Source organism: Notolabrus celidotus, chromosome 8 (genome assembly GCF_009762535.1).
Source record: "Notolabrus celidotus isolate fNotCel1 chromosome 8, fNotCel1.pri, whole genome shotgun sequence".
Taxonomy (NCBI): Eukaryota; Metazoa; Chordata; class Actinopteri; order Labriformes; family Labridae; genus Notolabrus; species Notolabrus celidotus.
Genome location: NC_048279.1, coordinates 17,784,554 through 17,810,691, shown reverse-complemented (window position 1 = coordinate 17,810,691; position 26,138 = coordinate 17,784,554). Strand labels below are relative to the sequence as shown.

The following is a 26,138-nucleotide window of genomic DNA, read 5'->3' as shown; positions in this document are numbered from 1 at the left end:
TTTAAAATTTGGGTTAATACCCCCAAACCTTTGTTTTGTCCTTGTGTTCTCTGCTATGTACATGTGTGTATGCAAGTGTGTTTGAGTGTGTGTATTTAAGATTAACATGTCAAAGGAAGCAAAACATCTGAGGCTCAACTTTTTTATTACTCAATAACACAACTGAAGATATAGCTGTCTGTCTCTCTCATCCTCAGTTTGTGTTTAAATTGATGTTTTACAACATTGCCAAATGCATTTTAACTGTGCCATTGTTATCCCCTTTGTGATTAAATCTATCCATCTTTTTGTCCTTCTTTCCCTGCAGTCTAAGACCAGATCATCCGTCTGTAGCCCATGCATGCAAACGCAATGCAATTAGTTTTCTGGAGGAAAAAAAAAAACGGCCTACATTTCTAATTGACTTCAGAAAGCTTTACAGAGAAGCGTGAAGAAAAGTGAATAAGCAAACAGCAGCCGGCTGACCGGAATCAAGAAATGCAATGAGCTTGCTCAACCTTACTTATTTTAATCAGGGCCTAAGCTTTTACATCTCACCACTTTGTATAAGACACCAGTATCTTTGCTGTTAACACGCTTGCCTAAATCAAATCTCCGACAGCTATTTTCAACCATTGATCTGCATCCTTATACTTCTAATTGTTTGAAATGAGACATTTTAGACTCTACTAATGTCAGATAATGAGAGGGATAAAAAAACTCCAAACATTTTCAATCTTATTCTGCGAATTTCACTCACCCTGGTTCCTTTTCTCCCCAAAAATAGATCTATAAGGGATAGCAACCGTGGCCAGGGAATTACTAATGAATGCCAGCTGAATTACTGTTTCATTATTTAAAATGACTGTTTCTGTTGGTTTGTCTTTGACTTGTTACGGTTTAATCACACTGGATGAAGGTAACCTTGGTTCCTCTCATGGTTTGTAGAGATTAAATACAGAATTTATTAATATAGCACCACATAAGAGGGATTAAACTGGTGTTACAATCACACCTATCTGCCAAAATAATAATAAAAAAGAAGAAAAAAGAAGAGGAAATCATGCCACCCCCTCAGGGAGGATTTAAAACAGTGGATTACAACACTTACATTAGTATATTTGACAGTGACAAAAAATGTAAGTGTATCAAGCGAAGAAAGAGGAAAAAGAAAAAGAAAAAGAGACAAACTTAAATACTTTAATCTGCTGTAAAGGACTTCTTTATCCGGGATGCTAAAAGCGGTAGCTGCAAAGTGCAGTGAAGTTTTGAGGTGAAGGATGGTGTATTGGTAGAAATACTTAACATTATCTGTGGCAAATTGTAAGTAAATATTACACACATCCTGAAATGGCCCAATATTCAGACCACAGAGATGTATGAGTTTATTATTGCCAAGTTTTACGGTAAGAAGCTGTTTTAGAGTCTTTGGAATGTTTGGATTGAAGCACTTGCCTTATGAGACGGCTTGCACATCTGTACAGATGGTGACCATGATATGTAATGTCATATGTAAAAATGTTCTCATTACTCCACAGCTACTTCTGTGAAGATATTTAAGTGATGGTGACTTGGTGCCACAATGTGCTGGATTTTCAATACACCGGAGGGCTTTTCTGTCAGCTTGGCTGCAGCCCCTGTACCCGGCGCTTGGGTAATTTGTTAGGATACTTGCTGTGGTTCATTCTGTTGACAAACTGCATTCAGAAGAGGTAAGCTTCTCTTAACCTCCTCAGGAAGTAAAATTTGTTGTTGTGCTTCAACCACAATGCTGTGGTCTTTTCAGCCCAGGAGAGGTCTTTGTAGTTAATTCCATGGAGCTGGACTATAATCTCCTTGGTCCTCATGGCGTCTAAGACAAGGCTGTTGCTGATAACCTCATTGTCAAGCTCTGAACCCCTGTCCTGTATTAAACTTGGTTATAATCTAAAAAGAGCTTGGTGCTGTTGTGACATAGATAAACTTCACAACAGCTTGAAGAGTGCGTAAGGCCAAGGGCTCAGGATGCAGCTCTGGAGGACCCCACTGCCCATGATGAGAGTGTGCCTGAACAGTCCGATAACCAGGGGGTGTTGATGTTATCCAGTTCGAGGAGTCAGTTTCTATTTGTGAGTTTGCTAACTGGCGTAGGGAGGTTCACTATCACATTGACAAGTTAACGTCACAACATTTTTGAGTTAGTGATTGCATATTCATAAATCCAGTAGTTACTTAGTGGCATTTCTTTCATTTGGGGCCAAGTTTTGGCAACCTGGCAAACGCAAGTCTTATACTCACTCTGTTTAAGCTTTTTTGGTGTGAGGGAATTATCCTAGTCTTTAGCTGCAAATTGCAGCGCTATGTTCGCCAGTTAATCCCTGACTGCATCAGTCTGCTGTTTGAAATGAGCAGGTAGTTCTCTGGGACCTTTTTTTTTTGGGAGAGAGATTTTGCGTCAAGAAACTGCTGCCTTGGCAGATAAAAACAACACTTTGTCAGAAGTGAAAACAAACCACAACACTAACGTTGTACGCAGTAGTGATGAGCAGGAAGCAGAAAGCAGCTCTGACCTGTTGTAAAGGAGGATATCAGGGGTCCAGATCTGGTCTGAAGGGAATCTGAGGTTCTGGACACCAGGGAAGCTTTCCGTATTCCAGCTGAGGTAGATGTCTGTCCAGTACTAAGACAAAAACAAGAAAGATTTGAGCCTGACAATATAAACAAACTGGGAGAGCTTGCAATGTCCAATTGTTAGTTTAATCAAATCTAAATGAAGTCAGGCACATCAGAAAACTAGCTTCATGCAATGTAAAATAGCTGCCATTGATCTAATTGAGGCAGAACCATTATTAGAATGGTGAACAGAAACACCTCAGAGTTGAAATCCTATCAAATTATGAACATGAGATGGTCCTTATCTCTGATTCCTGAAAAAATGTTTAGTTGCCCAAGACTCAAGTCAAGATCTATGTTGTTCTCTCAATTGAGCCATAAGCAACATATTGGCTTGAAGTTATGAATCTGGCAGTGGAATTTTTCAGGTGTTGCCATTAGGTCCATTAAAGACAGAATCTTCTGGCACTTAAATTTGGTGCACTCTTCCTTCCTTTTATTCCGTCTCACCCTGTCTAACCTTCTGCTCAACTAAAGTGATTAAATTGCCAAAGTGCCACTCTCAAAGTTTTACTTACCAGCTGCAGCCAAGCGTTGGTCATCAGCACTTGGTTTTTCTCATCCTGAGAAACAGAAAAGAGATTGTTTCTTTTATTGAGAGGACAGACAGATCAATCAGTATTTAATATAGGGGAGAGGCTTTTGCCACCAGCAACTCAAGATTTTTTGAACATATAAAGTGAGCTTTTGTTGAATAGTTTCACAAATTGCAGACTCTTATAAAACACTGCTAAAGAACAATAAAACTTAGTGGATTTAAGGAACAGCAGTCGACTGTGAAATTCTGTGCTTTTATCAATAACAGAAAAAGATGAGACAAATCAAATTATATTCAGAAAATAAAATAAAGGTAGAATATACACTCTTAGAAATTCCCCTTGTTAAAAAACAGTAAACAACTGGCAGTAGGGTTGCCAGGAAGTTACTGTAAAATTCACGGCATATTGCTGTTGCTGAAATTTACAGTTTGCTAATGTTTTTATAAATACTGCAAAAAGCTGTTATTTTAAACCTTAACAGGAAAATACTGTTGAAAAGTTTAGCAGCTTCTTAACGTATATTTACACTTTTTATATTATAGGTATATTTGCAGATTGTTACTGTTAATTGTAGCAAAATACTACACTTTGCTTTTAATCAATTTCCTTCTAACAAAATTGACAATATATTTATATTTCTAAACCTATTGATTTGATAAATCACCCCTTGCATGCCATGTTATAAACAACATGTTTTAATGTGATAAATAAACAGCCTTTGAAACTGCAACTTAAAATGTCAAGACAAATAATCAAACTTCAAAGTGTCTTTTCAAACCATGTCTGTCTTTATTGAAATTGAACATACATACAGCTATGCACTGTATTAGGTATCGCTGTGTGTGTCTGCATGTGTGTGTCTGGGAGTGTGTGTATGTGTGTGTATGTGTGTGTATGTCTGTGTCTGCGTGTGTGTATCACTGACTACATGAAGTCCCACTCGAAGTCCATTAGTCTTTTTAGGAGACTTGAGACCGGAGGTCTGCCAGAGCTCTTTTTGACCTTCCCTTTGCCCCGTACAGTCTTTGTGCCCCGCTCAGGGTTGATCCCTATGTCCCGCCTGAAAAACAAGAGTGCATGTTCAGAGTTGAGACTATTAGTTATTGAATTACAGGAAACACTTTGGTGGCTCATCTAAACATAAAAAGAATAAGAAAATGTCATACATACCATGCAGTATCAGCCGAGGAGTTGTGGGAAGTGGGAGGGTTCTCTCCATATCAGTTGCTGTGACGGATTCCTAGGACAGTTCAAATTGTAAATCATTTTATGATTGGTAGTTTGAAAAGAAGTATGACAAGGACAAAATAAAAGTAGCAAAAAAGCAAAAATAATTCTCTGTATTGTATTATTGATACTATTATCAGTGTCTCACTTTTTGATTAAAGAAAGAGGAGGCCTGTTCTGCTTGTCAGACCAATCTCTGACCAATTCGGTTTTATTTATGAGGCTGTGAACAACACGCACAATTTATACTGTAAAAACTGCCTTTTTGGAGTTTGCCACTTTTAATTTATATGTTTCAACGCATTGCAGACCCATATAACAACTCCTACCAACATTTAAGTTACAAGAAAATGCTTTGTGGAGATTTCCCATTCAGCAACTGTTAAGATCAAGCTAATTTTAGCTGGCAAAATTTACTCACTCTGTGTGACTGCTGTTTTTGTGTCATGTCAAACTCTAGCTAATGCTAATCTTACAAATGACTTCAAACTTAGTAAGTAATGGTTTTTGCCAATTCTAACAAGCAAAGCAGTAAGGCACTCACCTGTTTGTTGTTAGGATGGAGTTGGGTGGAAATGTGTCTTCTTACTCTGCTCTCCTTCCAAGCATGTGGTCTCACATTCTTTTTCCCAAAATGCAATGCAAAAATTACAAGAAATTGCTGTTTTCTTTCCTTGAAGCAATAATACAGTAAAATAATGTTATAAACCGTAATTATACAGGGTTGTCCTGTATTTAAACATAACAGGATCTTATTGTTGAAATTTCCTTGTAAATTTACAGCAATTCGTTAGAGTGTACATGGAGACAACCCAGGATGAAGGCTATGCCTACAGCACAAAATGAATTACACAAAGAAACTCTACATTGAGCACTCGGAAAATGTTTTCTTATCTTTTAGGCTTAAGGGAAAATCAGCATTTCTGTAAAAAGCATCCAAAATTGGGCTCACAGAGCCCGGTGAAAATTCTAAACAGAAATACTGCACAGATTCTTTGATAAAGAGGAGAGGAGTGGAACTTCTTATCTGTTTATCTCAGACTCTCCTTCTCTTTCTCATCTTTTGGCTCTTTTTCTGAGCTTGGAGTTAAAAACACTTGCACATATGGCGCACCCTTCTATAATGTCTTTACTGAGTGCATAAGATACAGATGACTGAGCAAGAGTCTCATCTGAAAGTAATTATTATCTCCTCAGGGATTCCAAACACCCCAGTGGTTTGTGTGTGAGTGTGTGCCTGTTTGTGTGTTTCAGTGTTGGTGTATGTTGGTTTTGTTTTTGCAATTTGTGAAGTGATGAAAATGGGATAGGAGTGTGGTTGATATAAAATGTATTCACCGATTTGGTGATTCAAGGTCAGGACCCAAGAACATCTGCAGAATTTTGTGGAAAGTGAGCAAAAATTCAATATCGACGCAGACAGATTTCCCCTTTTTTATATTCTGTACTTCAGGTCATATCTGTATTTTAAGCAGCCAATATGTAATCTTTCTAACTGTTGAATATTAATACATACTTAATTTTTCCTATTGATTTGACTCATACAGGCCTTGTGTATAAATAAAATGCCAACTACTTTTTGGAGCTATCTCCACTATTGATCCTGACTGTGAAGCATGTTTTGACTTTGTGTCTGTCCATGGATTTGTTTAGTATTCTGTATTGTACAGTTGGTTCACCATGAGTCAGCTTATTTATTAAGAGTATTTTATGAATAAAGACAAAGAAATGATCCAGACATATGAAAAATCATGATTTATCAAATTCTAACTGTAACACAGTTTTAGACTGCAGCACATTAGCAACTTGTCTGAGAGCCGTCTTGGACCCCACTGGCTATTGTGTGTTGATGACAAAGCCTCTGGGAGCAATGGCTTCCAGTGTAGCCAGCAGTGAGTAATAAAGGACATCCAGCCAAGACTCCCTTTTCCATGCAAGAGCAGTTGCCTTTGTTTGTTTACAGCCTGAATAGCAACAAGAAACTAAGAATTAAGTTGTTGTTCGGAGACAACGTGTCAGCGCTCGTATAACATATGGTCATAGCTTTTTCTCATTGCTAAATAGTCAATGGGCTCCAAGACTGCATTCAGACTCTCCCGCTCTCCATACAATGGATCATTATTTTCAAATCTAGGAGTAATCATCAATTTATATTTATAAAAAAAGTAGTTCATGACGCCATTATCTTATCCTAAAAATAAACTATTCCTCTGCTTTTACCGGTGCTTAGTTGTAATGCAGTGTCACCTCCAGACAATTGCATTGTACATCTGAGAGCTGTTTGTTAACCCCCATTAAATAACAGAAGAAGGAGAATGCTAAACAAATTAAATGACAAAAAAAAAAGCTTTAGTTCCAAATAATAAAGCATAACACAGACTCAGAACCACAGAGAACAGAAACTACTGCATGTACAGTCTACATGACAATACAATGTAAGGACACCTGCCATGCTTCTGCAACACAGAAACACATGTAGATCAGGGCAGACAATGCAATTTTGGTGGGGCAATTTTAAGTAATCAGCCGCACCTTGCCTCAGTGCTGGTCAATGCTGTGGCCACACATCCGGACTGCTAACAGGATGGGTGTCCCGCAGAGTGTTTACTTTTTGGGCCTGGTCTACTAAGATCCCAAATAAAGAGCGCTAATTTGCATGTGCAAATAATAATTTTGCACATGCTATTTCTGGGCGTGTTGCAGGTGATCTACTATGACTGCTTGCACAAATGATAACAAGTGCAAAAGTGTTGCGACCCATCGGGAGTATTTTGCGTGTCGGCTGTCACCATGGAGAGTTTGACAGAACAGAGTGGCCATAAGCAATAAATGAAGTTTGAAGCCATGGAGTTGGACATCTTTGTGGAGGAGGTAAATAAACACATCTGTGAACTCCAGCAGAGACATCTCAGTGTTAGAAACGTGATTTGGGAGGCCATCTGTAAAAAGGTGAATGGTGTGAGAAAAAACAGAAGATCTGCCGATTAAATAAACGCATCTACTCTACTCCAAAACGCAATAAGTGTTTTGATGGAGTTTAGAGAGCGATTTGACGAGGCTGTCTGCTACTCTTGCTCTAGCTACTCAATTGGGAAGTCAATCGCAGTTTTGAAACGACCAGGGCCAGATAAATTATAGGCGTCACTTTGATGAAGACAGTCGCCTCACTGACGCAGAGAGCAACTTTCGAGTGAACGTTTTAATGCCTGATATCATCATCCAGCAACTGTCCCAAACATTCACCAGCTTAAATGGAACTGTGAACATGTTTGAGGACATGTCATGTTATCTATTGAGAATGACAGAACAAAGAAAATGGACATATAGCGCATCATGGACAAGTCCGCGGAGCTTAAGGCTCCTTCAAACAGTGGTTAGTAAGCAGAGTAGTACATATTGATTTTTTGTTTGTATGTGAACTTGTGGGTCGCTGTGCCAATTTTACTAAACTGTATAGCTATTGATACAGTCACCTACTGTGCTCTCAGTAGTTGAAAAAGTTAAAGTGGGTGTCAGAATGACGCAGTCGCTATCCGTGGTGCTGAACTGCTTTGAATTTGTGTAGTTTTATTTATTTATTTTTGTTGTTCTCTTGGTTTGTTAGACTTCATGACTGTTTGATTGACTTCAAAATGACATAGCTGTGTGTAAAAACTGTATTAATGCTTGTAAGCCCCACTGTTGCAGGCATTTTGTAAAGCGATGTTATGATGAGCTTTACAGTGACCGCAGCCATGTGTGCGTAACGCTGTGCCAGTTTGCACCTGCCTTTCAAACGTGCTAAATAAAGACGGAAAAACAGCGCCCGCTATTGATAAATCACATTGCATGTGCTAAATGATTACATTTGCATCTCCTCCTCCCAGTATTTTGCGCGTTCTGATGATCTTCATGTATTCTGCATATTCATGAAGTCAAACATGCTAAATGATTAGTGAGTGCTATTTTGCTCATTTGTCACACGCAAACCTTTAGTAGATTGGGCCCTTTGTGTTCCCACCTGCGGTGCACACGGGGAAGTGTCAGTCACTGCCACTACTTCTCTGTGGAGTTGTCAGAGGGCTGGACTCAGCCAAAATAGACTTTGAGACCCAAATACAAAGTATGATAGATTTTATTTTACTTATGTGCATACAAACACTGCCGCAACTTTTTCAGAAAGAAAAAATATTGCAATATCTGTTTTTACCAATATAATTCAGCCCAGATTGGGAAATGTTTGTGCAGAAGTCAGGGGGTCTTGACCTATTGTCCAATATTTCCCTGTGGCTATTGAATAGTGTTTTTCACGGCCTCCATACAGCATCCACATCCTCTTTTGAATTGTTTCCTAAATAAATCCAATGCCTGCTGAAATGCTAGGAGCAATCAGACCACAAACAGAAACCAGAACACTTTCGATACGAAAGCCCTGTCCTTGGCTAACAGATTTTTATCCAGAATCTGTAGAAGCAGATTTATTCCAAGGCTGCAAAAATAAAGAAAAGCTCCTTTCAGGCCGATAACTCAATGTCACCTTTGTATTCCAGGTGTGAGGAGTTCATTTGGCTATGTGATTGAAACATCTTTACTGTGCTCTGGTAACAGTATGCAACTCTTAAGAGGCATCTGAACTGAACTAAAAACCACCTAAGGTTTAGCACCATGCTCACAGTTACAGTGACAAGAATAAATTCCATCTGTTTAACGTTTTTTAAAGAGGTTACTTGTCCAATTCACTTGTCTGTGTTAAAAGCTCTGTTGAATTGCACCACCATTCCCCTCCTCTGACACTGATGAAATAACAAAAAACTACCAGAAACAAGGACAAACAAGCCTTCACTTCCACCATTTCCAAAAGCATGAGGCCCTGTGGGAAGAACACACTCAAACATGAAAAACCTGGTTTATCTGCCTGATCTGACAAATCAGAGCAGACATCTGGCTGGCATGAAACTAAATGCATACTACATGCTGACACTTATCTTTTTTCTCAGGGACAGGCAGACTGACAAACCTACATCTGGATTGCAAAGTGTCTTGGAGGTTTTTGGCTGTCACATAGTCATGTTAGATTCATCTGCGCTGAATTTTTAAAATGAGACCTGGAGAGATTTCCAGGTCACCGTCTGGAGGGCAGAGAAAATGGGATAATAATTCTCATAAATTGTGAATTTGTCAGGGGTGTCAAAATCAGTGTAGACACAAAACACTATCAGGAAGGTTGCCCTTGGGGAGAGTTTGTCAGCCCTTATCTGCTGTCTAAACAAGATGAGGATATGTGGATAGTAAAATTAAATAAGCAATGTTTACACCTCCCCTGAGAAGAAAGACATTCAGTGGGCATTCAGACAGAAATCAGCTCTGCATTTAAACCAGGGAGCAGAAAGTCCCCATGGGTCAACATATTAAATTGGGATTTTACGAGTCGAAAGTTATGATGACAGCAGCTACATAATCCTTTGTCACAGGAGTTTCAAGGTGAACAGTGGATATACAGTGTTCACACTGTAAAGAAGTCTTACAGGAGTGTGTTGATGATGTTGTGTTACAGGAAAATATGAGCCAGATTCCATCCCACTCTGCTTCAGTGGAGCAGGAAAAAATCAAATACACACTGCCAACTTTCCCTTGATGCAAAAATATATAAAACAAAGGAACACTGACAAGGAGATATACAAACATACTATGAGTCAGCTGAGGTAAGGATGTACTGTAGTTGGTAGATATCAAGGAAGAAAAAACAACATATGAGGACAAATTAAAAATGTATTGCAAGTCCTGTTCTGGTGTATCTGGGTGTGGGTCATGTGAATTATGACTTGCCCCACATAAGAGGGTCTGTATGTAACAGAAGTCAGTCAGGAAAAGTGGGCTATTTCCACTGACATGTGAAGCTGTTCCATAACTGCAAACCTGCTGCTAGATAAGGGAACAGGCAGCTTAACACATGACAACTTTAGCCGGATTCACCCTAACAGAAATGCACTATTGATATAGGAAATGTTTTTTTGAAATGAAATACATGAGGAGACTGCATTTACATGTTCATTACTGTTTACATTGAGAGTACTGGGCTATTTTTCTTCATTTATCATGTTCCCTCACATGAATTCTTGATTCTGGTTTGCTTTACAGCACATTAATATTAAAATACTGAAACTCTGAAAGCCAGTCCAGCACATACCTGATATCTTAGCCAGTCAGCTGCTCAACACCAACTGCTTGTGGGTAAATAATTTAATGAATGACCAAAACAAACAACAACAGTGTGGAGCAACCAGATATGCATCTTTTTGCATTGAAATGGTTTACACTGACAATAAAGATATATTCTATTTTATTCTATTCTATTTTTAAATCGCACAAGTATAGGAGGGATTAGAACAAATACTCTGGTCAAGGTATCAGAATCAGTACGGCAATGTAACATTTTAATTCTAATCCCAACAAACGAAGTGTTGGGATTAGAATTGTTATGCTATGGGTGGATTGTGATGATTGTGCAGTGGGATTTCAGCTTATAACCACATGCAAAGTGTCACTTAATATGGTATTAAATAACCCAGGAATCACAGACACATCTCCCCCAATGGTTTACATTTAGTTTTTAACAACACATTGTATTTACTACATAATAATCACAGCACACTTCCTAGATTCTATACACAAAATTGCACACACACACACACACACACACACACACACACACACACACACACACACGTGAACTCTGTCTCACCACATCTATGATCTGCAGCAGTGTGAGACCCAGCTCCACCAAAATTGGAGCAGAGTCGTTGACCACAGGTCTCTCCAGTCGGTTGTAGTTAGCCATCAGCTCCTTGTAGAGCTTCCTCTGGTACTCTCCCTGGAGGGATCCTGGGGAAAACAACAGAAACAAAAGGGAACATGTTTTATGCAAAATATTTCTATATAATAACAAGCATCAGACTGTGGTAACTGTGAGACAAAACAACTTAAGGTCCAAACTTCAAGAAAGCCAAGAAGTGGATATTTACATTGTTTCGATGCTTTAACTAGAATGAGCTACCACGGGTTAACAATTGAAGGTGCATCTCTGCAGTTACATCAGTAGTTTCAGAGTGCCACTCCTTGTATTTTTGGCTCAGTGGTTGCAGACATATTTTGTCTGCATTTTAAACCATAGATCTAGCTTTGGACTGACGTAGTTCCAGAGCAGGATTTGTGAAAAAATAGCATCAGTGATTTGGCTTTGTTTATCCTTTTTCTTGCAGACTGTACTTTGGAACACCGTCTCATACTACAGCTGAATTTTAATCCAAAAAGTAGCTTTAATGGCATTCATAACCTTTTACCCTTCCTTTGCTGGCACCAGCCCGCAGATAAATGTACCTGGTGGGGATTCAAACACGATGCCATATGCAGTACCTATTTATCACTGTGCCAAAAGGTTCCTGATTTTGACAATAAAACCCTGCAAATTGCTTTTTGTATGAACAGTGCATAAGAGGGAGGTCCATTGTTGAGCTGAAGTTTCAATGAATTATGTATAAATAAACATGTGCTGACATCTGCATATTCACACACACACATTCCACACACAGCGAGGCAGGACTGCAAAGTTGGCACCCTCTTAAGTTCTAGGATGATTAAAATGATGCGTTTGTTGGCCCGACTCTCATCACCATTATTGATCCTCTTCACCTTCCGTACACATTTAGCACCACCCCTTTGTCCCAGATTGAAGGGAGACAAGGACACACTGAACACACATGCACACACCACACACAAACAATCAGAACCCATTGTTAAAGCTAATTTGTTTAAACAAGCTATTTGCTGTATTTCAAATATCAAGCCTCAGATGCTTGTTAGCTTAGTGGCCTATGCTCATAGTGATGTGTTCACACTTCAGCTAAAGATCATTACTTTTACTCTTTTCAACCATGAAAGAATCTTCTCATGATTGGGCTCTGCAGTGTTGAAGCTAAAAACCTTTTGAATAGTACCACTTTAATTGAGCGTAATTACACCACTAACAATTACCTGCCAACCTTTGCATACCTAAGGGAGCAGGCGTTTTCATGTGGAAGGAATTCGTCTCCAGCAGCATGCATATAAGCAAGAGGTGCACACGCTTCAAGCATGTCAACAAAACACTCCCATTGTGTTAAACACACTTATATGCACATATGCTGTGGAACTAGAATATGCAACAGATAATAACAGACATAATCTACTCGGCGTCAGTGTACACAAACAGTCAGTCATATAAAATGTGCATAATCTTGCACGGGCAGTATAATGACCCACAACAATAAACAGACAGCAGACAGTCTAGAAGCAAGTGAAAGACAGGGTGAAACATGGAAAAGAAATACAGAGAGAGGATTACAAAGAAGAGAAAGAGGGAGCTCTACAACTGTGTTAAGCTGTGAGGGATAGAGAAGTGTGCCTTTGGCCCAGTGCAGTGTTGATTGGCCCATTAAAGCTGTAATGAGAAGAGTTATGGCGGGACTGAGCCTGAGGTGGAAGATGGAGGGGCTACAAGAAGCTGCTCAGCACAGCAGAATCCCTTTGACTCCCACACTTACAGAAAAATACATCTGACCTTCTCCTCCCTAATCATGTAGTCATCTATCAGACTCACAGCATCTGCTTTGGGAGATGGATCCATGGTATATATATCCATATATATAGTTCTTCTGTTGCTCTGTCTATTAACATGTTGAGTGGACACCCAGGCAAGTGCTCTAATGGCTGTGGTGCTTATTGCTTTGGTAAAGAAAAAAAGCAGTATCTCAATAAATCAATACATAACATCCCAAAGACATAAATCTGTCCATCTATGCAAAGTGGAATTAGCATAAACACGTGCACTCAAATTTAACTAGGGCGTCATCTATAGCTGCTATCCTGTCAACCTCCCTCATGTGTGCCTCTCCTGGGTTTTATTACTCTGAATTGTCAGCCAAGGTCCAAACAGACAAAATCAAACTAATGAAGTCAGTGAGGAAGAATTGAAAGCTCAGTCCCTGTTTCTGCTCGACTCATAAAACCGTGTTTGGAAGGGATTAAATAATCAAATGAAATAAACCTCTGTGCCAACTCTAATTCGCAAGTAAACGTGTGCAGCATACACCAGGGATGAAGGGAAACATCCATTAGTGTTGTTTTCAACCTTCTCACTAATGAAGCTGATATGAGAAGCTCGCTTGAAGATATCATTTTCCAATCACAGCGAGCGACCTCATCAGACAAGCTCTAACAGAAAGAGGGGATGAGAGATGGGGATAGAGATTTGTTTTGTTATTACCTCAGTGTTCTCCACCTTTGTTGTACTGCAGAAAATGATAAGGTGTTTCCCATTGCAGGGTTTTGACAATGCATGTAACTTTTGACCAGGTGACATTTTTGATGCTTCAATTAATCACTTGCTTTCAAGTTCATTAGATGCGATTCTACTGCAGTTGGTTTGACCTTTTAGTGTCAGTTACACAAAATCACTAACACAGAAAGACTTCATCACTGTTACGCTTTGATGGAGAGTGTCCAAATGAGTTTATCAATCCTGTGTGTGTGTGTGTGTGTGTGTGTGTGTGTGTGTGTGTGTGTGTGTGTGTGTGTGTGTGTGTGTGTACGTTGAATTCAGACATGCTAATGATAAGCAGCTTGAGTGGATCAATACTCCATCAGTTTTCTGTCATGACTGGTCGTTACAGTAGAAATGTCAGGGGTCAGCGGTGGCTTTTGGTAAGGTCTTATAGAAGGTCGCTGGTACGTGGGCTTATACCAGTTATCAATTATGAAAACACTGATAGCACAACAAATGTGTCCATTAACCATTTATAGGGATTTTCATAATTTGACAGTACATGAGTGTAAAGACTGCTTTATCGGTACTGGTCGAAGTCTACATTGATTTTTACAGAGGTACTAAACTAAAGGAACTGGATTTATTAGAGATTATAACAGAGTTGTACATTCGCTGAGAGTGCTTGTCGTTAAGGGAGCTTGAAAAAAACAATACTTACTAACGATTTTGCTGAGAAAATTAGTTCCTGCTTCATAAAAACATGCATGAACATTGAATAATTCACCTGCATGAATACAACATGTCACCAGACAGCTGGTAGTTGAACAGCTGTATATGTGTAGCATGGATTAAATAGCTGATAACTACCTGACCTGATGACTTCTCATCTATTTTTTTCTCTAATATACCTACTTTTTTAAAACATCCTTCTCTTGAACTTTCTAAGCATTGACATAATGTAACATGTTAGCTCTAAACTAAGGATCAGATTTTAACAATTGTGTCTTTAACAGGATCATGTTAGAGGTGAGATAAAGCAACACAACACCAAGTTGTTTGAACACTTTATTTTGAAAATGTCTTGATATTCAAATCTTGCAGGGCTCTACAGTAGCATAGAATGGACAAACTAGTCATGGCCATATGCATTTTTTAATTTAGTGAGTGGCTACACAAAATCCCTGGTCGGATGACCAATACAGAATCAGAATGCCTTTGTTGTCACTAAATAACCAGTGATTTATAAATTGCTATAAGTGACCTGAATTTTTTTTATGTCTGCATGTGTGAATGAAACAGGTGAAATTTTCAGCCTAACTTTCTCAAGTTTTTTTTCATGCCAGCCCCCTTTAAAAAGTTCTAAGTCAAATCCGGGTGAGCTGATGTGAGAGATGTGGGAAATACTGGGAAAATGTACTGTGAGTGAGCAGGCAGAGGTGAGGGCACTTATGTTTAGGGTTGCAAAGGGGTGGAAAATGTCTGTTAAATTTCTGGAAAGTTTCCGGTAAATTTCCTTGGGAAGTTAAGCTGGGGAATTTTGTAAATATTCCAAATTGGAAAATTGGAAATCATGGGAATTTATGGGAATTGAGGGTAATTTAATGGAAAGGTATCATATCCAAGCATAAATATTTGTTTTGTTACAAGCAGACATCCTTCCAAAACAGAAATCATGTGCATGTGATGGAGGAATGCACGGTGCATGGAGGGGGAGTGGTCTCAATAGCCCTGCAGTAAGCAGTGTGCTATGTGCATGTGATGAGGAATAGCATAGATGTTCAACTTTACTTGCATGAAATCTGGTTGTTTTAGTCAGGATTGTGCTAAAATATATGTTCCCCAACTATATTGAAGTTTCCTATTAAGAGCCAACCTTCAGTTTGGTAAATTTCTGTTTTTTCTATTCCCATAGAAAGTTTCCAACTTTGAAAATTTTGAAACCCTACTTATGTTATCCTATCATTGCAAACTTAGGAGAGCGATAAACAACAGGATGATTAAAAACATCCAAGTTTGTAAAATAAGAATAATTTTTAAGATGATAACAGTGTCTGCAAATTTTCCCATTTCTACATAAAATTGGAATAAAAAAATGACATCATAGGATGGGTCTCTGTTGCTTCACCCCTGTCACCTCATATAAACATTATGCTGTTAATTCAGCAGCATCATGCTCCTCCATCTACCACCCACCCAAGACGTCACACTGTGAAGGACCTGTGAAAGAGCAGTTTTTAGAAAATCTCCAGAAAATGTCCAAGAGTTCACATATCAATCCTTAAATCCCAGTGCAAATATGTAAGAGGCTGAATGTTATTTCCTTCTGTTGGGTAGTTTGAGAGAAAAATGTTCAACTCAGGCAGAAAATGAGCAATCACTTCATATCTGCTTTCCAGGGTGTCAAAACCAAAATGTATCAGAACTATTCTGAATGCTAAAATGTAAAACCTTAACTTGTCACCAGAATTAGACACGTAATAATTGACTGTTCCTTTTTTTTTGATGCCTTCTGTGCTCATTTTCACTTTAATGGAAAGGGGCAGAACTATTCTTGTTTCTCTCTTTTTATTGTGTGTATGTATGGTTCAACCCTGTTGGATGTGCAAACTTAGCTGACTTATTGATTAAATGGCGTCATCCTTGCTGGTGGGCATCAGAATTACTAGCTGGTTAAGCAAAGTATCACTAATATTCTTATTATTATAAGCCAAAAATGACGGTGAAGTTTTACAAGGCTGTGTCTGGTTAAACCATAGACTGCATAAAATATGGACGTAGTGTACGTGACGTCACCCATCTGTTCCTGAGCGCTGTTTTGAAGCAAATCGACGGCAGCAGCCATATTGGAAATGCGGGAGTCAACCAGGCAGAGTGTGACGTAAAGGGGCGGAGTTTGAGCCTCCTAGCCAACAGCTATGTGTTCCCGACCGGGAGTCAAGTCAGTCATGTCCTTATTTGGGTAAAAACTTGTAATCTTAATATCTTCTGAACCGTCACGTTAGAAAAAATTCACCCCCCTGCACAGTGTGTGCTGATAGAGAGATTAGCTACATAGGCCCAAGACGTTTTTTGAACCAGGCTGTAAACATGTTTATTAATGCTGCAAATATCGTCTTTTTTGAATTGCTGTCTATGTGGTTTCCGGTGTTTCTGCAGACAGATTCTCGATGAACTGCAGTTTATAACACTTCCGCTTGGGCTTCATGGTTTGAAACCGGAGGTTGTCGCTTGGGTTAAACTGGCATATAACCAACTGGAGCAATGTATAACCAGCACAGGCATGTACATATCCTGCAAGGTGGCCCGAAGGCTTGTGGTGCTAGCTCTACTAATGTTAGTCACACAATGCAATTTGACAATTTACCCGCAGATTCTACGATTCCCTGATAGCTTTGTTAAATAAATTATGCTCAATTTTGACTTTTCTGAGCATTTTCTTACCTTTGGACTAGTTTGTTAGTTGGAACGTGAATGTCCATTTCAAGGTCCCTTTGGAACATCCCTAGTGTTAACCTATTCAATAATGTAGCACCCTGAGGTTGCCCTTAAGTTCCAGCATGTCTGCATGTCAAATTAGGTCTGGTTTAATAAGCAGAGCCAGACTGCTTCTAGGTACCTCTGGGACCACGATGGCAGAGGCACCCTATGGGACCATTTATTTCAGCTTGGCAGAACCCCACAAAATATGAATACATATTGCAAATATTCACAAAGCTTCCATTGAGACCAAGCCAATTTTTGCTTTATGGGTTTCCTCGACATCAACACTTATTTTAGGAATATTGGATGTAAGGGCTTTTGTGCAAATGATTGTAAATGAGAATCAAGAGGAAATGAAAAATCTCAGACAAGAAAATATGTAAATTTGGTGTGTATATCTTTATGCATAATGCTTTGTGCCTGATGGCGGTGAGATAACCAAGCAGCGTCCAAGAATATGTCTCCATGACTTAAATCAGTCAGTACTTGGAGAGGCTCCAGCCCCTGATATAAAGGTTTAAAGACATTCAAATACTAGCGATATAAAAATCAATTGTGTGTGATTTTGGAATGAGACCTACTGTTTCCAATGGGATTAAAAAGGAACACATAAGATTTTAAAATACCAGGACAGAGGCATCCTTTGAGAAATTTTACTAAACAACGTCTACTACGTCAGGATGGAGCGTCTGTAGCCTTAATTTGTTCAAATGAAAGCATGGTTTTGCCTAGCTGAACAGTTTAAAAGTAAATATTTCCATACTGTAACGTGTGAAAGGCAAGAGGAGCTTCAAATTTAAAACACTTGGCTTCTCTGTTTAAATATAAAAGATTCGGAGATGAGGGGAAGACTGCTCGGGGCTGCTTTTGTGTTAAACACTTTGCTCTTCTGTTGGAAAAAAAAGAGTGTCTAAAGTAATCAACGTTGCAAAATAAGTCCACACAGTTTTCAAGTTAGTTCAGATTGTTCATAACCAAAAAAAGGTCAACACTCTAACTTTATTTCAAAACTTTTGACTGCAACTCAGTCTTCATATCCTTAACTAACAGGATGAAAGCCCCATAGAACACTACCCAGGGTCAGTGGACCCGGATTGAGGCTGTTTGCATAGTCCAGAACAATTTTGTGTGCTCCAATTGTCTTTTAGATGAACATTAAAACTCTAAACTTGAAGGTTTTTGGTTAATTAAACCTCTATCAAGCAATTATCTTATCATTATGTGATGAATTTGCCTGTAGCCACTGAAGAAAGCCCTTGTATTTTAAGTAGTTTTTGGAGAGAGAATGTGTTGAATCCACATCACAATCACAGTGATTGCATTGCCAAAGCGAGTAGGGGGAATTGGTTGTACTGCTTTTTCCGTCTCTTTTGAAGTGAAAGAAACGGTTACCTTAGCCAAACATAGGAAGGAAAGATGGAAGGCTTTGGATAATGAAACTATAATAAAAAATTATTATTATTGTTATAATGTATATTAAGGACATTCCAAATCAAGTGAAGCAAACGGGTAAACTTTGTCTGTTTGGTACAATTTTTGATGCTTCAAAGGGAACTAATTACACATCTCAACACAAAAGCACCACAGAACAAGCAAGTAATGAATCTTCTCACATGTCAAGCATTGAGGATCACACCACCCTGATTGAGTTATAATTCTGTAGAAACTTATGCTTTCCATGCTTTCAAACTTTGATTGCACTGTCCAAGACAAGGTGAAATCAAATGATGTCGCCCACAAATGCAATTCTTATACAATATATGCATGGGCACAAGGGGGATGGATGGATGAGGCAGATTGTACAGAGGAGTAAATATTCAGAGGTTCACACCAAGTGAGATGGTGGCATTCAACATAATATGCAAATGTAAAAAACTACATAGGGGAAATCAGGTGCACATTCCTCCCTCTCAAGCTTTCTACATCAAATACCACTATTTTGCACCTTCTTTCCATCTCATATAAAACCCACTGCCATATTCTTTTCTTCTCTTTTTTTTTGAGATACCCCTCTCCTTAAAATGTTCCCGACATTTTTCATTCTTCTAGATTTTGACTGAACCTACCTCCCTTCATCAGCAGCTTTATCCCTTGACAAGCCCCTTTAAATTGAATGATAGCCGCTTTCTTTTTACCTCTATTCAGTCTTTCTGCCTTATTCTGAATTTGCATTTACTTTTTCAGCTTTCAGCGTTTTTGTCCTTATGTGCATTAAATGAGCACATTCTAAAGCTGATTATGCTGTGAGGAGATAAACAAAAGCTTGAAAAGCATAGTCATGATCAGTGCTGTCACCAGCTGGTTAGCGTCATCTGTGAACAAATGGTGGGAATTTTCTCTTTTTTTTATAGATGTCTTTTTAGGGCTGAGAACAGTGAAGCATTACATTCAACTTGATTTTTTCCAGGTAAACAAGCAAGGACGACATTATTTTCTTTCCCTTTCCCTTTCTCTCTGTCACATTCTCAAACACTCTCTCTAACACACACATAAATATATACAGAGAAATTCAGCTAGACCCATTCTGTCCCATTTGAATATTTTTTGTGGGTCAGTGCGTTCAGATGAGGTTTCCAAACACCCATCAGACACAGGCTATCCAAACACAGACGGCCTGAGGGACCCATTCTCACATACTCTTCCTTTCACACACACAACCAACAGATGTGCACCCAAAAACAAACAGGAACGCTATTTTTGGCTGAGCACTAAATGACCACCTCTTACATCAGGGTATTTTAGTGCCTCTGATGATCGTAGCTAATGCCATCCCAGTCTGAGCTGCTGTAAAACACACACACACACGCACACGCACGCACACGCCCGCATACACACCCGCGCGCACACACATGCACACATCCATCGCTATTAGGATGAAAGCATGTAGAGGAATAGTCATGACTTTGTTCCCCAGTCTCTTTCTACTTTACTTATACAGGAAAGGTCATCTATTATCATGTTGAAAAGGTTTTTATCACTATTACGCTTTTGGAGAATTCAAAAAGGATGTCACCAAAAGCATCTACTCCAGCTCTCGTTAGAATAAAAGATTGGAAATCACTGAGGCTTTTAGATGATTTAAAATGAATCAATGGTGATTTTCATGTTGAACATGTGTGGTGTGCACAAAATTATAACAATACACGAATGCAAAACCACCAAACCATTATCTGAAGGCTGAATAATATAATATGTTGCTCTAATAAACATTACTGCCTATACTTCTTATGAGGAGATCCCTGAAAAGGCTTCTCCAATGTTAGAGACAGAGTCCAATACCATAACCTTCAATTCCTGCAAGATTTTTTGAAGCTCCTGTGAGAATTTTTTGACTGGTTATGAAACACACTGAAATTAGCAGTGATGCTTCCTTATGGACTATAAAATTGTCATTGCATCAAATTGCATTGTCAAAGAGCAATGAAGCATTCACACACCATTTGCTCATTTGCCTAGCAAAGCCCGGGTTGTAGACTTCTGAAAACAATACTTCAACAGAATCATATATATTTTTTTGCTAATCCTTCTCCAGGAAAAAAGACAACAAAATAAACTCCTCCTACTTACTTAGTTACTTCTCACTGCCAAACTTTACCAGCCTAGTTCTCAACGTAGGCACTTCCAAGGTGAGTGCCAAATATCAGCTCAGCTTTTTCCATGGGAAATCCGACCTGGACACAGGCACTAAAATTCAGCATAAAGAAATAGCCAACCTTGTCACTGGTTATCTCATTCTACACTGTAGATCATGAGGAGGCATTACTATAAGAGTGACAATATTTCAAAATCAGGTAAAACTTTTCACTGTGCCTTTAAATTCACGGGTTGTCTTAGAGGTGCTATGCAGTTTTTCCTACATCATAAGTGTAACTAGCTTTAGCAAAGTTCTTTCAATTATCCAACAATCTTTCTTGCTCGACACACTGCTCTGTAAGAGGGATTAACAAGGGATGCCTGATGAAGTGCGAGTGACATGCCAGTGAAATCCTCAATGATGTAACGTGAATCCTGATAAATAAACAGGGAGAGCACCATGGAGCTGTGGTGACAAAGTGGTCAGTAAGATAAGATTATAGGTTAGAGGCTTTGAAAAAGGACATTCACTTCAATTTGGCTCAATATTGATTTACATGAGACAGCAAGTTCCTTCTTTGAATCTAATCCCTAAATTAAAAAAGATAAAAAGCCTCTAAGGCCAAGATAGAAATCACACTATTTCAGACCAAACCTTACAGTAGCTGGAAAACATGTATGCAAAAGCTAAAAAACTAATGTGAAGAACCAAGGCCATTATGCAGTATGAAACATGACAGGACTCTGATCCCAGAATGCTTTGGGAAGGAAGAATCAGTGTCATGAAGCACGAGGGGGGAAAGCACTGAACAAAGAAACCACTGACGCTCCCTGAGATGCCCGCTCCCTGAAGGTGTGGACAGTCAAGACTTAAGCAAATACCACACATCTACTGCCATTTTGATGCAAAAAAATGCGTTTGAGTGTGTATCACTGTGTGCCACAGACTGAAAGAGAATATAAATATAACTGCATACATACTGTCCAACAACGATATGGAAAGAGCAGTGTGTCAACACCCAACTACCACAACTCTGTCAGATGGAGTGTTAGATCTGCTGTATATATTAACTGAAACAATACCCACAGCATCCAGAGTTTACATTCGCCAGTATCACTGTCTTTTGGCTGGCTTCATGCGCAGTTGTCCAGCAGATTAAGATACCATCTGACAAAATGTCTAGTCAAAAAAAATGCCAGACAAAGATAACCATGCTGGTCCAAAATATACAACTTCTTCTTCCTGGAAAGACACGGTTGATCAGGATGAAGTCTAGAGACATTCAAACCATATTGAGGAACAGGAGGGAAGGGGAAGACTTTGCTGCTTAATCTGGCTTTATATATTAAAGTAAATGTTTAACATATTTTCCCTACTAGTGGGGTATTATACTGTATACTGTATACTGTATACTGACAGCTCCATATTAACAGGGGCCTCTCTTCCCCCCTCCCTCTCAAGTATAGCAGGTTGACACCATAGACTGTATAAAATATGGACGTCTGATCCGTGACGTCACCCATCTGTTTATGAAGTGCTGTTTTGAGACCAATCATCGGTGGCAGCCATATTGCTGCTGTCGAGCAACTGTAATGTAAAGAAGCGGGCTTTGAGCCTCCTAGCCAACAGCTACAGTGTTCCCGCCTGTCAATCAAGTCAGCTGTGCCTCTCATTGGAAGACTTGTAATCTCAATATCTTCAAAATTGCCGTGTTAGAAAAAATTTCACCACCCTCACAGTGTGTGCCGATCGAGAAATGAGCTATCCAGACTACACTCGTCTTTGTACCAGGCTGTAAACATGTTTATTTCTGCTGTAAAGATCGGCCTTTTATGAATTGGTGTGTATGTGGTTTCCGGTACTTTCGGAGCAGAGGTTGCCACTTGGTTGACACTGATCTGCTGTCAGCTACTTTGTTATTAGGATTTATGGTGATTCAGAGTTTAAGTCTAGTAGTTCTTCTAAATATGGACGGAATTCCCCCCAAAAAGCCAAGTGTAAACTCTGCCTACAACACAACATAAGTTTCAAACTTGTTGCTGGTAGTTTTGATTTCAACAACTGTATGTAATTCTTGTTTGAAAGTCATCTTTCACTGGGGTTTTTGTTCTGATTTACACAGTCAATGGATAGATCAAATCCTGGTACATCAGAAACCACATAAGCTGAAATTTCACAAGCAATGCATCAAACAAATATCCAGCCTGTCTAATATGAATGACTGTCATAAAGCAGTCACTCTGAAATACATGGGACGGATGACCTCACATTATCATGTCAACAAGTCCCTGCCACATATATGTTTAGACTCTGTCTCTCTGATACCCACACGTAGGTGTTCATCTAAACAGAGACCATCCATCTAACCTTTAGATCATAGCCTACACCTTGAAACCTGCCATCAAACTGTCTGTAAGAAAAACACCTTAGGTGAAAAAAAACATTAGGACCGAGGGGCTGCAACAAGGAGAGTTTCTAGGTCTGTGTGTTGACATGTTTTTGTAAAGGCTTTTATTTGCGTTGTGTGTGTAGCTTACTCACTGCTCTGCCCCTCAAACCCACAAAGTGTGCATTGATTTAAATTAAGGTCACTTCTTCATTGGTCCAACACCTCATTATTTCACTATCAATCATTCAGAACAGGAATGAGTCTGGGGCAGTCAGCAGGAAAGCAACCAGATGTTAAGCAGCTATAAAACATACATATTGACCAAGGTTAATGCCCGACCTGTTTAAACACACACAAACACACACTAGGAGGCATAGAGAGGGAGGAGGAGTCAAGGGAAGTGGTGAGGGTGAAAACATGAGACACAAAGGTGAGGAAGACAGGATGTAAAAGGAAGGGCAGGGAGAAAGAGGAATTTGGTTTGAGGGAAGTGAAAATGAAATAAAAGATGAAGACAACTAAAGTAATCCATACGTAATTAAAATGCCTTTTAAAATACGCTACACATTTTTAAAAAGGAGACATTGGTTTTACATTGTGTAAGAATTGTGAGGAAATAACTCAGGAGCTAAAACCTGAATATTTACATTCATAAAGTAGCAAAAACAAGAAGATTTAGTGTCAGTTGTTTGTTTGATTTTCTGCTTTTGACTGTTATTGTAGTACAATACATTCTATTTAATCATGCTGTGCCCTTTTTAGTGGTATCAGAGTGCAGTGTTGGCTTTTAGTTGTGTTCACGCTGTGCAGTGTTAATCCCATTTTAGTTGGGGACCCAAATGTAAATCAGGAGGTCTGAAACTTGGTAGCACTTTACATTTAAAAAGCAAGAGAAGGGCAGGATGTCATTGATAGAAAGTAAAATATAAAACCAGTATTGGTGAGGGAGAGAGGATGTGTAAAGGAGACAGAAGGGAGAGTGAACAGAGACAGATGGGTGACAATAAAAGAGACCATAGGGAGAAATTTGACCCTGAAACAGTTTGACTTGAGCCATTTCAGCCCTCTCACCTTCAGTAATGTCTGTTTTTTACTTCTTGTTGTGTTTTCTGTACACATGTTCATTACCACTGCGTGTGTATATATGTTGAAGGTGCTTAAATCAACTGACAAGCCATGACCCCATCCATTAACACACAATTTCCCTATGATGGTCTACAGTGGGGGGCAGAGATCAGAGCATGTGGTTCTGTGTTAATGGGGTTTCAGAAGCATGGGATTCTATAGGTTAGATTTATAATCTATGGCTGCGAGCTCAGAGCCCTAAAACCACTGGATGTTTAATCCTAATCCAGGAGCTAAGACCTTCGCCATGTTGCAACACAGACTGCTTGTCCACCGCATCAATTCTTCTACACCATGTTGAGCACAACCCCCTATGACTTGCATATATTTAAAGAACTAAAGCTGAAGAATAACCCACAGGTGAGCAGGACCTGTTATGCATTTAATTTAAAGCATTAAAGTCCAGTTCCATGTTATAAACTTTTAAGGTAACTTGAACACAGTCCAAAGCAGCAGCACCTTTACCACCTAAACAACTTTCTGAAATGCTGATCTAGGGCATAAAAAGTCAGTGTTACTTAAACTCCATGATTAAAGAGCGTAAAGTCCGTAAAAGTTGTAAGCATTGATGAGCAAGGAAATTAAGGGGTAGGCATCAGGAAAAGAGAATGAGTCTAAATGAAGGATACACAGAGCGAGAAGGAGAGAGAGATGAGGCATTGCATTGAAAAGAGGAGATATTATTACAGCATCTGTGCAAGGCTATTTCACCCTTACTGATCCCTGATCCTCTTGGTGAAGGTCAGAGAAATAAAACATATAAAATGTATTCTTGGAGCACCTAAATATTGGGGTTGAAGCAAAACAGTAACAAATATTCATCTTTGTGTGTAGTGGGCCATCCCAGTTACAATTTATATTAAATTAATTAAATTACATTTTCATGTATTTTTACATGACTGGCTATGAAATCTAATGTATTTGTGCCTTGACTGACCCAAGATGCTTATTAATAAAGTGAAAGAGAACATATGGGGGCGAGCTGCTTCTTGGAGACCCATGACCAAAGACTCAGGAGTAAGCTTGCTGCCTACAGTCAGAAACACAGATTTCTCATGGGGTCTATTGGAATCAACTCCAGGGTGTCTTTTAGATTTCAATTTAGAGCTCTGACTGTTTAGAGAACACATAAGTTAAGTATTCTTTTTCCAATTCCTTTTTTTCTCAGAGTTCATTTTCAAAGACCAAAACTTTTTCACATAGTCTGCCTACTTTTGTGAAAAGAGATAGAGAAAAATAACGAGCTTAGAAATGTTTTAGAATCCTTTGCAAACAAACAGACAGCAGAATCCTCTTGTTATAGATTAGCATCTATTCTATTCTTTTAAGCCTCCCTGCAGTCATTCCAGGCTCCCAATAACCAAAAGAAAGCCACTGACTGAATTCAGAAAAAGATGCGAGGACTGTTGAAGGTAGAAATTCCAACACATACTAAAACTAAAACACAGCTAGGGTTGGAAGCAGATCTTCAGCAAAGCCACTGTTCCACAAACTGTATGTAAACAGCCCAGATGTTACAGAAGATGATGCTGATGGTAATGATGATGTGATGGGGCTTAGGAGAGAATTACAGTCATGCATGCACATCTCATTGCACACGAATGAGCTCACATTAATGCCCACACTCTTATCATATAAACAAATTTATGCAGACATGCACACATGTTAAAAAATAACTCCCAGACGAATAAATCAGAGCTAAAAAACATGACGGTACATATGGTAAACTGTTTGGTCATGAACTGAATCAAACTCATGTTGTGGAAAGAAATTGATCTCTCCTTAATGCACATTAGTCACTTGGAAGATTCAGCTGCCAGTCCTTTTTAATATAACATTTGGTGACTACACAAAAATAAGTCACAGTGATTCAGCCCAATCAGTAAAGCAAAT

General features: G+C 39.0%; 1 protein-coding gene and 1 long non-coding RNA gene across 2 annotated transcripts in view; both read right to left on the bottom strand.

The window, feature by feature from the left end:
• The window catches only part of chrna8 (cholinergic receptor, nicotinic, alpha 8), a 49,930-nt gene that overhangs the window by 23,286 nt on the left and 506 nt on the right, over positions 1–26,138 (bottom strand). Inside the window, exons 2-4 of the mRNA XM_034690487.1 lie at positions 11,119–11,258; positions 3,150–3,194; positions 2,529–2,638 (exon numbers count right to left, since the gene is read on the bottom strand). Of these exons, the coding sequence (XP_034546378.1) occupies positions 2,529–2,638; positions 3,150–3,194; positions 11,119–11,258 (295 nt within the window). The remainder of the gene's footprint in view (positions 1–2,528; positions 2,639–3,149; positions 3,195–11,118; positions 11,259–26,138) is intronic.
• Positions 3,936–5,066, bottom strand: LOC117817734. Its single transcript, XR_004632192.1, has 3 exons — positions 4,942–5,066; positions 4,341–4,410; positions 3,936–4,230 (listed from the first exon to the last, which is right to left on the bottom strand). It is a non-coding gene; the product is annotated as an uncharacterized LOC117817734 (long non-coding RNA).